General features: G+C 37.9%; 1 protein-coding gene and 1 pseudogene across 3 annotated transcripts in view; both read right to left on the bottom strand.

Annotated features, from left to right (window-relative positions):
- Nucleotides 1–12,208, bottom strand: part of OXSR1 (oxidative stress responsive kinase 1) — a 100,725-nt gene that overhangs the window by 58,243 nt on the left and 30,274 nt on the right. For both annotated transcript variants that reach the window (XM_082848463.1, XM_082848462.1), the window contains exon 4: nt 1,820–1,961. In XM_082848463.1, the coding sequence (XP_082704589.1) occupies nt 1,820–1,961 (142 nt within the window). The remainder of the gene's footprint in view (nt 1–1,819; nt 1,962–12,208) is intronic.
- On the bottom strand, nt 7,667–10,621 carry LOC309966974 (transformer-2 protein homolog alpha-like; annotated as a pseudogene). The gene is made up of 3 exons: nt 10,572–10,621; nt 8,736–8,855; nt 7,667–8,675 (listed from the first exon to the last, which is right to left on the bottom strand). The product of its transcript is annotated as a transformer-2 protein homolog alpha-like (transcript).

A 12,208-nucleotide genomic window follows, 5' to 3' on the forward strand; every position in this document is an offset into this window, starting at 1 on the left:
CCGCGTACAGCAAAAAAAAAAAAAAAAAAAAAAAAAAATGATGTCAACACAAAGATGAATCAGGTTTTGGAATTATTTGACAAGAATTTTAAAGCAGCCATCATGAAAATGCTTCTAACATACAATTTGGAATTCTCAAAACAAATGAAAAACAGAAAATATCAGCAAAAAAAAAAAAAGCTATAAAAAAGAACCAAATAAAAATTATATAACTGAAAACCTACACTAACTGAAATAAAAAGCTCAAGGAATGGGTTCCAGAGTAGAATGGAGAGGATAGAGGATAGAATCAGCAAACCTGAAAACAAATCAAGAAAATTTACTCAATCTGAACAGAGTAAAACTAGGCTGAAAACTGAACCTCAGGGATTATGGTACAATATGGTACAATAACAAAAGATCTAGCATTTCCATCATTAGAGTCCCAGAAGAAGATGAGGGAAAATAGCTTGCAAAGGTATTCAAAGAAATAATGGCTGAAAACGTCCCAAAACTGGTGAAGACAAAAACTTATAGATTCGAGAAGGTTAGGAACCCCAAACAGGATAGACGTGAAGAAATCCACACTAAGACATATCATAATTAAACTTGTCAAAACCAAACTTTGGGACTTACCTGGTGGTCCAGTGGCTGAGACCCTGAGCTCCCAATGCAGAGGGCCCGGGTTCGATCCCTGGTCTGGGAACTAGATCCCGCATGCATGCTGCAACTAGGAGTTTGCACGCCACAACTAAGAAGCCCGCATACCGCAACTAAGGGTCTGCATGCCATAACTAAAAACATTCTGCATGCGGCAACTAAGACCCAGTGCAGCCTAAATAAATAAATAAATTGTTTTTCTAAAAAAAAAAAAAGAAACAATCTTTTTTTTTTTTTGGCTACGCCATGTGACATATGGGATCTTAGTTCCCCAACCAGGGATTGAACCTGTGTCCCCTGCATTGAGCGTGCAGAGTCTTAACCACTGGACCTCCAAGGAAGTCCCACGAAGAAACATCCTTGAAAGTAGCCAGAGAAAAGCAACATATTGCCTAAGAACACCAATTCACATGACAGATTTCTCATCTGAAACCATGAAGGCCCCAATTAAGTACCACAGCATCTTTCAGGTGCTGAAAGAAAAGAACTGTCAACTACAAATTGTTATACCCAGGGAAACTATCCTTCAGAAATGATGGGGAAATAAATATATCTTCAAATGAAGGAAAACCAAATCCAGGGACTAAACAAATTTGTACTAACACAGAATCTACCACCATTTCTACAGGTAACAATTGTTATCTGTACGCAGGGACTGAATAGATATAATTAGCCAGAAATACTTGAACCATAAAATGTTACACAGGTTTTCAAATGTCATTTTATTTAAAAAAAAAAATAATAATTTTTAATTTTAAAAAGTGATTTTATAAAAGCTTTTAATAATTTGAGAAAATAGTCAAGATATAACATAAAGGAAACAAAAAAGAAACAGACAAAATTATACATACAGTTTTGTTTTAAATATCTGTTAGCATATAAAAGAAACTGGAAAAGAATATTCCAAAATGTTATCAGTGATTGCAATGATTGACTCCCATAGGAAATTAGAAATTTCTCCTGTTTCTGGAGTTTCCAATTTGACTAAAGTACTTGTTACTTTTAAATGCTTACTAGCTGTGTAACCACTATGTACTGGAACTAGTAATACAAAGAACCCTGCTAACACTCAGAGATTATGATTAACTGTGCAAAAGAATGGGGAATAGCCTCCATGAAATGACACAGCACAACTATCACTGCACTTATCCAAAAGAGAAGACTATTGTCTTCTACATACCTGTGAATCTGTCCATTTTTATGCAAGTATTCCAACCCCTCCAGCACTTCTCTGAGTATTGTAGCAATGGTAGCTTCATCTAGGACTCCACTTTTATGTTCCCCCTTTGCCACAATGTGCTTAATAATATCCAGAACAGAACCTGAAAAGAGAAAACACAGTTTTCCATGATTTTTTTAACTCATTCAATATAATTCAGAGCCATTTTTAAATCAAAACACATGTAAACCTTTTCATAAACTTAGCTGTGTAGGAAAGAATGGAAAAAATAGTAAATATAAGGATATACAGAAGTTTAAAGTAATAATTTATTCTCGATTCCACTCTAAAACAGAAAGCAGCCTGCTAATATCCAAATAGTAGTGTTACACCAGCATCTTTTTTAGACTTCTAATGAGAATCTGAAAAAGGTAATAGAGGATTTTTTTTCCCTTTTCTGTATATATATTTTTTCATTTTATTTTTTTAACATCTTTATTGGAGTATAATTGCTTTACAATGGTGTGTTAGTTTCTGCTTTAAAACAAAGTGAATCAGTTATACATATACATATGTTCCCATATCTCTTCCCTCTTGCATCTCCCTCCCTCCCACCCTCCCTATCCCACCCCTCTAGGTGGTCACAAAGCACCGAGCTGATCTCCCTGTGCTATGTGGCTGCTTCCCACTAGCTATCTATTTTACGTTTGGTAGTGGACATATATCCATGCCACTCTCTCACTTTGTCACAGCTTACCCTTCCCCCTCCCCATATCCTCAAGTCCATTCTCTAGTAGGTCTGTGTCTTTATTCCTGTCTTACCCCTAGGTTCTTCATGACATTTTTTTTCCCCTTAGATTCCATATATATGTGTTAGCATATGGTATTTGTCTTTCTCTTTCTGACTTACTTCACTCTGTATGACAGACTCTAGGTCCATCCACCTCACTACAAATAACTCAATTTCGTTTCTTTTTATGGCTGAGTAATATTCCATTGTATATATGTGCCACATCTTCTTTATCCATTCATCCGATGATGGACACTTAGGTTGCTTCCATCTCCTGGCTGGTAATAGATGATTTTTAATCACCTCTGAAGAATCCCTAGGTAAACCATACCCATCAATAACACTTTAGTATAAGATATAACAAACCAATCTAGGCCTCTAACATCAGATTAGAGTATGCAACATTGTACAAATAAAGATATAAAACACAGTTGAAACGCAGGTCAAATTACAGAAGAAAACTTGGAAAGTATCGCATGTGTATGCAAACTAATTTAAGGGTTAAACTTATGTTTCAGGTTAATAAGTAATAGAAATAAAACAGGTAAGGCAAAGAAAAATATGAAAAGAATAAAAATGGCAGTTCTTTTAAAATAACAGCTCAGATGTATTATCAATCCCATTCTTCCCAGGATGGGAAATAATGCTCCTCCTAAAAATCAGAGAGAGGGAGGGAAAAGCCACCCATATAGTAATTAAAGTCACAGAATGCTGTCTACCATAACTGATGATTATTAAAAAAAAGTTTGCTAGAGATCGGTAAGATTTCTGGCAGTACAATGGCCCATAAAGATCACAGAACCAAAGCAAAACAATCTCCAATATTAAAAACTGTGCCAAGAAATCTGAAACATAACATAAACTGCACTGAAAAGACTGGATGCCCACTTCTTGGCAAATGCTTCTGTTGAAAACATGTCCTGGTGGATGTTTTTTATTGCACACACTTAAAAAGAAAAAAATATACTTCCAAATAGATGGAAAGAAGTGGTCTAGATGGAATCCTCGAAAACATTAGAGAATTGAACACATGTTTACTTTAGCTCCCATTTGAAATCCACTAACTTGATAAGCTTGAGAACAAGGGCATAAACCCAGAATAAAAAAGAAAGCAAGAAAGAAGATAACAGAAGAGATATAGCACTAATTTTCTAGAAGAGAGAAAGCAGAATAAAGTAACTGATTATGCAGAGTGGAAAAATCTGTAACTTCAGTGCCTGCACAGGAGGTATATCAATTAGGAAAAAGTAGATTCCCTACCCTAGAGCTCCAGAAAGGCTCAGAATACAAACACCAAAGACCACATAAGGGAAAGTAAGGGGGGACTGAAGGAAAGGGCTGAACACAGGAAAACTGGTTGAAAGTTCATATAAGGCAGAATAAGATTCCCAGATCCCTCCTCCCTATCCTGGAAGCCAGGCCACGACCACACCCCACCTCCAGCAGGAGACAGGCAGTTTACTCTCTGTAGACAAAGAACCAGGGAGGCTTCTAACACTTTCCCCTCTTTATTGCTGGGATTCACAAGACTGATTCACAAAGAGGGGGCCTAAGGAAGAAGTTTTGTTCTGTTTAGTTTAACCAATCACACATCAACTCCCAAAAAGCAAAGTGACTATACCAACAGGCATGTATTTCATTCTTCTGAGAAATCCAGGCCATATAAGAACTGCTCAGTAAGAAGACATATGTATAAATCCCAGCTGAGTTAAATGTTTGTAATATAAAGAATATCTAAAATAAGGAACGCAAAGGAAGAAACCCCTACTAGGAATTAAAAACATAATTTATTCATTCAACAATTTAGTCATATATGCGATCTAGAACTAGGTGCCACAGAATATGTCAAGAAACATGTGACTGCTGACTTTCAGGGAACTTCTAATCTGGAAGATCAAAGAAATGGAGTAACAAAGACCCTAGAGCACACCAAAGTTATTAGATCTGTATTTTTAAAGAGTTTGAAGCAGGAACTCCTTTTCAAAGTCTTAGAAAATTTTACTTGATTTCACATCATCCAATGATCAACAGGGAAATTAAAGCAGTGCACACCCCCAGACAATGTCCAGAACAGATATACCAAACAAGACTGGATAAGAAGCCCCCTCTTCCCTGGGATAACTTGTCTTTTCAGTTTTAGTCTCCCTCCCAACAATATGATTTTTATAGGTGGAGGGATGATCATGCCACTAAGACCTTCCTTCTTAACTGACAAATACTGGTCCCGGAAGGTCCCCACTTCTTTTCCATATGACTTCCTCAGCATCTTGCAGCGTCTAACATGATGATGGTGCCTATAATCCTCCCTCCTCAAACATCAAAAGAACATAGAATTCTTTATATCAACTCAGAGAAAGATGAAAGTAAAATATTCTAAGCAAAAGAAAACTGCAGATTTATCACTGGGTGATTCAAATTAATATCTAATGAAAAGAAGGAATAATGAGGGAAGGCTATATCAGCATATACAATATTATGTCCTTAGGCACAATCTGGAAGAAATATTCTACAGGGATAATCTGTTCTTGAACTTTAATGCATGAAATTACTTGGCAAACTAGTTAAAAATGCAAATTCCCAGACCTTATAGACTGTCATTCAAGAGATCTGAGGTAGGGCCCAAGAAGTTGCATTTTAACAACCTAGGCTACTTGATGAACACTGTCCACTGAAACCCAAGAATTTCTTAGAGTAAAAGCAAGTAAATTAAATAATGGAAAACAAGAGGGGTTTGGTACAAATTTCATAACAAAGCAGAAAATTACAATGTAGGTAGATTAGCTATTCCCCCAAACCATTTCATGTCTCCCTTCATAGTCTATGGCACAGAACATTTAAAAAGCAATGCAGGGCTTCCACGGTGGCACAGTGGTTGAGAGTCTGCCTGCCGATGCAGGGGACACGGGTTCGTGCCCGGGTCCGGGAAGCTCCCACATGCCCCGCGGCTGGGCCCGTGAGCCATGGCCGCTGAGCCTGCGCGTCCGGAGCCTGTGCTCAGCAACGGGAGGGGCCGCAGCAGTGAGAGGCCCACGTACCGCAAAAAAAAAAAAGCAATGCAAAACTTTAACTGTCCAAGAAAATCATTACTAAATATTAAAAAAAATTGAAAAAGTGGTGAAGCAGCTGCTGGTTAATGACCCTTGTTAAATCTGATAATTGTAGCTCAATCAAATTACTCAGTCAACATGTTCATTTGCACAGTTTATTTTTATGAAAAAACACTCTTGAGTCCAAAATTAACTCACTCATTTTAGTTAGGTATTTTTACCAAGAAGTTTTGACCAATCTTTAGCCACTGGGTGTTGCTTGTGTCTTCCTAAGCCATATAAGTTTTCAAAGGGACCACAATTTGCTTAGTCTGAGTATTCCATTTCAGATTAACAGAAACACCCTCCATTATTGCTTGACCATCCAAAGCTGGTCACTTTTTTTTTTTTTTTTTTTTTTGCGGTACGCGGGCCTCTCTCACTGTTGTGGCCTCTCCCGTTGCGGAGCACAGGCTCCGGACGCGCAGGCTCAGCAGCCATGGCTCACGGGCCCAGCCACTCCGTGGCATGTGGGATCTTCCAGGACCGGGGCACGAACCCGTGTCCCCTGCATCGGCAGGCAGACTCTCAACCACTGCGCCACCAGGGAAGCCCTGGTCACTCTTAATAACAGGTATTTTTTACCTGGGTCCTGCTCAGGGTCAAGGAAGTCCCATGCCTTTTATCTATTAGAAGATGACAAAGCATCCTTAAACCACAAAATAATTCCCTAACACAGTGAATTAAATTAGATTTCTGCATTTCTATAGTTCGTCCCTTTCAGTCCTACAGGTACTTCATTTTTTTTTTTTAAGACTTGACTTTTTCTTTTCATAAATTTATTTTATTTATTTATTTTTGGCTGCGTCGGGTCTTCGTTGCTGCGCATGGGCTTTCTCTAGTTGTGGCGAGCAGAGTCTACTCTTCATTGCAGTGCGCGGGCTTCTCATTGCAGCAGCTTCTCTTGTTGCAGAGCACAGGCTATAGGAGCGCAGTTTTCAGTAGTTGTGGTGCACAGGCTTAGTTGCTCCAAGGCATGTGGGATCTTTCCCAACCAGGGCTCGAACCACTGTCCCCTGCGTTGGCAGGCAGATTTTTAACCACTGCGCCACCAGGGAAGCCCCCCTTCCTTTTTTTAAATATTTGTTAGGAACGACGTTTTTCATATAAATTTATTTATTTATTTATTTTTGGCTGCGTTGGGTCTTCATTGCTGCACATGGGCTTTCTCTAGTTGTGGCGAGTGGGGGCTACTCTTCATTGTGGTGCGCGGGCTTCCCATTGCGGTGGCTTCTCTTGTTGCAGAACATGGGCTGTAGGCACACCGGCTTCAGTAGTTGTGGCACGCAGGCTCAGTACTTGGGGCTCGCGGGTTCTAGAGCATAGGCTCCATAGCTGTGGCACACGGGCTTAGTTGCTCCGCAGGATGTGGGATCTTCCCGGACCAGGGCTTGAACCTGTGTCCCCTGCATTGGCAGGTGGGTTCTTAACCACTGCGGCACCAGGGAAGTCCCTTCATCTTTTCCTTTTAGAAGCTTTCTTATTTTTTTTCCCCCAAAGAAATTAACTTTTATTTGAAAGGAGACTACTACCTTTCCCCTCACTATTTCTAAGGACTCTATACAATAGCCTGCTTAAACCATTTTCCCAATACCAAAATTTCTAACAGCAAAGCATACAACTGCTCTAAATAATAAGGCTTGTCCTGCACTGATTAAACTTCAATAATTTCAACACAAAAATCACGCTTAACATTTTGAAGTTTTAACAAATGTATTTTAAATACAACATGTTTTGTAGGAGTCCACAAGGTTTTTATCTCTAAAAAACGACATAATTTTTAGGGTTCAAAAATTCCATTCTTCAAAAGAAATGACCAAGTGTTTTCTTCTATAGCTTCAAACTTTCTACACTCAACTATTTGATTGCTCCATGCCACCCCAGACAAACCTGACATGACTGAACTACTTTGTATGTTAACTTCCCCAAAAGAAAGTTTAAAAAGGAGTCTGTAGTAAATGCAGCTCTCTAATACAATGTCTAATACAATATCTAACACAAAAGAAGGTTTAAAAAGACCATTTCTTTCCTCATTTGATTAGGCAGGAGTTAATTTTCTGTAAAAGCAAAAAACAAACAAAAAATCATTTACAAAAGCATAACACTGGGGTTTCCTTTTTTACTCAAGATGTTCAACTACCCAAAATGACAACAATTACATCTTTAAGAATATAATAAAAGGGGTAGAAAACAGCAATACAATTGACAAAGTGTAGAAGCTAAATAAACCAAAGATTTTTTTAAGGGTTCTTTTTAAGGAGTAGGAAGGATCAGAAGCTTGGGGAAATCCAGAATTAAACAAAAAAAGAGAAAGAGAAAAAGATGTCCTCAACTGCAACTACTCTGTTTATCAATAGTGTCTTGGGCTGTAGGAACGAGATCTTGATCGTGATCTGTATTGACTATAGTACGGAGAAGGTGATCTTCTTCTGTACTGGTAATCACAGTCTTCATATCTGCCGTACCCATGATCATATCCTCTATCATGGTTAGGATCTCGACGTCTGCCACCTCCTCCACCTCCACCACTATGAGTTAGTCTGCCCATGTATATGTCTGGTGTAGGTGTGTGAGCTCTCTTGGTGATAGAATAATCTACACGAATTCTTCTACTGTCCAGCTCCATTCCATTTGCCCTTTCCATAGCCTCCTTTGAGTCATCTATTCTCTCGAAATAAACAAAAGCAAACCCTCGTGATCATCCAGTTCGCTGGTCATAAACCACATTGACACCACTCAATGGTCCATATCGAGAAGATCTCTCTCTGTTGTGCACAAACTGAGGCCAAACACTCCTAGACAAGTGTTGGGATCTGGATTTGCCCTGCTGCCTGTATGTCTTCTCCGGTTAAACACTGGAGAATGACTTTGGCTCCTTCGACGCTGGTATTCTGGTGTATAGGACCTACTTCGAGGTCGTCTCCTATGAGAGTGAGAATGGGATCTGGATCAAGTGTAACGTCTATGAGAATGCCTCCTTGACCTCGACCTGGATTTTGATCTTGATCAAGAATGGGATTCAAAGTGTTTGGAAACTCTTGATGGACTATGAGATCCTGACCTGCTCTCCAATTTTACATGAGCAGGAGTTCCCGCTGGAGATTTTGACTGAGAGTGAGACTCTCTGCCCTTGAAGTTGTTCTCCTCTACATCACTCACGTCGGCCAGGCACTCCCCAGAACTAAATAAGAGACAAGTCTCAGCTTGAGGGCCGATGGCCTAATTAACCAGCTGACTGGACCGTGGGGAGGAGGAAAGAGTCGGCAACAACAGCCGCTCCACTCCACTCCCACTCGGTCGCAGGCTCCAGCAAAATCTTCAGAAGCTTTCTTAATTACTTTGATTTCTAAAAATCTTATATTGCAATTTGGTGCTAATAAATGGTAGAAACAGCTATTTAGATAGAAAGTGATTCTAATTTCTAAAGATTAACTTTCTATACTAATAAATTCCAACACTCAAAATCAGAGTTCTAATTATTTAATTAACAAAAGATAAGAATATTATAGTCATAAGGGAGCATTACAAAATAATTATAATATTGACACACTTAAACTTATTTTGACCATGTTGTCCATTTGGTCGATGGGCTTAAGACTGCCAGTTGCAATTCATTTTACATTTAATGAGCTTATTAAATTCTCTATCAGTACAATGTTGCTACAACAAAAATATGCTTTTGATTTAAATATTTTGGCTGAGGAAGCGAATATAGAAGAATGTAGCCTAAACATACTTCTATTAACTCTGGCTATTTACATTTTTAAATTATTCAAACGGAGCCCCTGCTTCTCAATGGTCCCCTCCTCTCACTCTCTCTGCTCCAGCTATGATCCCCCATCAGTTCCCAGGACACACCACACTGCTCTATCCTGCCTCCAGTCACTCTCAGTACAATGTTCCCTCTATCTCTGGATTCCTTCTCCCATTCTTCCCGATACCACCTCCACCTCCCATTTCACCTGGCTAATTATTACCTATTCTTCAGGTCTCCTGAAGAACGTCACCTCCTAAAGGCAGTCTCTGTCTATCTTGCCACAGCCATTCTCCCTCAATAAAGTTAGGTTCTCCTGGTACTTATTCCCATGATACCTGATACTTCTTCATGGCACTCTACACCCTTATAATTACTTAATTATATAACTTTTACTTATTAGCTATAAGCCCCATAATAGCAAGGAACTGATGGTTTGATTCACCAGTGTATTGGTAATCAATAAGCATTTGATGAAAGGCTTTTTAATTGAGCTATCTTGACAGTTTCCTCCTATTTAAAAAAAATTTTTTTAAGTTGTGCTTAGTTCTATCTTTTGTTTTCTAAATATTACTTAATGTATCTCTTCAGTTTGAATATGTATTTACTTTATAACTACAAAAGATTACATTTTCTTAAAAAAGATGTAAAATTTTTAATATTTTAAAAGTAAACATTTAGATATAAGATTAAGTTGACTCATAAAATTATAAGTAATTATAAAAAGAATTAATGCCTGGAATATATTTGAAAATTATCAACCAGGAAATCTGCTGAGTGCTATGCTAGAAAAATTGGGCACCATCCCAGGAAACTTAAGACCAGGAGGAACAGAGAGGTACACTGAAAAGACATCCCACTCAGCTACATATCCTGCCCTCTCTGTGATCAGGACATATACTCACTGAGAGAGGAACGGGGATTCTTCAAAAAAAAAATTTTTTTTAAGGCATTCTGCTTAGGAGTAGCAGAAACGGTAGGCTGGCATACAGCTATGGATAACAGAATTAAGCAGACAACTTATTCCTGTTCATCAGAGGACCTTTTAGCAAAACATTAAAAACTTTGTATTATACATTTTTGTAAATTACATATAAAGAAAATTATGCTGTAGGTGATCAAAAACGAAAGATACAATATTACCTAATATTCCCATATCTGTCCATACTGAAAGAACCATGCTTGACCACCATCTTGAAAGGTGGTTGGTGTTAGCAAGGCTTCCAATCATCATATGAACAGGGCCTTTAACAAAGTAATCCAGTTTCTCCAGTGTGTCACTAATGGGATTGAAACAAAAAGGTGATTCTGGCTACACTGAAAAGCATCAAATAACAAGGGATTATTATTATTAATGATTAAAATTTCTCGTGCACCTATTACATGTCAGCATAGTGGGGGATGCTTTGCATAGTCATCTCATTTACTCCTCCCCAATACCCTGAAATGCAGAAAGGCATCCCCATTTAACAGACAAGAAAATAGGTTCAAAGAGTTGAAAAAGTTTGCCCAGTGACACAACTGCTAAGTAGAAAACCTGGAATTTAATTCTAAAGCCTACGACTTTCCTTTAAAGCCTCTCTGGGTAAGTAAGGTGCTCAATGAGTAATGGTGTTGACATGGCAAATAAACATGGATTCTCTTTTGTGTAACCCTACAATCCAAAATGGAAGATCATGCTTCCACATAAAATATATATGCAAACAAGTCGCACAGTCATGGGAAAGTCAGGCAGCTCCATCACTCACTTGTCCTCTCCATCTTGCCACATCATTCAAATCCATGCCATAAGAAAATGTCTAATTTACTACATGGCATGGGTGTTTCAGTAACCATAACAAAATCTTCAATCTATACATACCAAGGGTCCACTGTTTGCAATCAGCAATACTTACACTTTATTCTAAGGACTAAAGCAGAAATAATTGTAAATATAATAGTGCAGGATAAAGTATGTAATTAATTATGTTAATATGGGGGAAACAAGATTTTCTGTGTAAGAGTAGAGATTCAAATATAATTTTAAAGTTTTAAACGTCTGTAATATTAAACTTGAACTGTCAAATTATGACTTATTTTTAATATGCTACAATATATTTCCAAGCTCTTTCAACTAGAAACAGTGACAAAGTAGCAGCAATGAGCATCCCAAGAATCCAAGTTATACTTTCTAAATACCACTCCCCATAAAAAGGATCAGGGCTCTTTAGAATATTCACTGATTCTGAGAAAAGCAATATAAATGTGAACCTTTATCCTGAACTAAAAATCAAGGAAGTTATCAAAGATTGATGGATTCATGTCAAAAGGACACAACAGAAAGCTTGAAGGGACTCCCACTGACAAAATTTTGGATAACCTGAGCATCAAAAGAATAGACTATAGCTGAGAAAGACACGGAATATATAAAAATCCTTGAGTCTATATAGTGATACTCCAAAAAATGAAAGCATTACTCAATGGGAAAAAGGAAAAAAAAAATCACTGGCAGTGATTATTAAACTAACTTTTTACTCTGAAAATTGGTCCTTAAAAAAACACATTTATCCTGCCTTTTCAGTAGGAACTACAGTATAGGTTAACCAAAAAGCCCCAGTTAATAAGGGAAAGTTCCTTTACAGAGAAGAATGCCAGTTTATAACTGTAAAAAAAAAAAAAAAAAAAAAAAAAAGGCGCAATAGGAAAAATTACCATTCTGCAACCCCTGACAAAACTAATTGAGACAAGCAAGGATTGTTAATGGATGCTAAAAATCATTAGACAAAAGACTGGGGAACTGG

The sequence above is a fragment of the Leucopleurus acutus genome, assembly GCF_964270905.1.
Source record: "Leucopleurus acutus genome assembly, chromosome: 10".
NCBI classification, from domain to species: domain Eukaryota; kingdom Metazoa; phylum Chordata; class Mammalia; order Artiodactyla; family Delphinidae; genus Leucopleurus; species Leucopleurus acutus.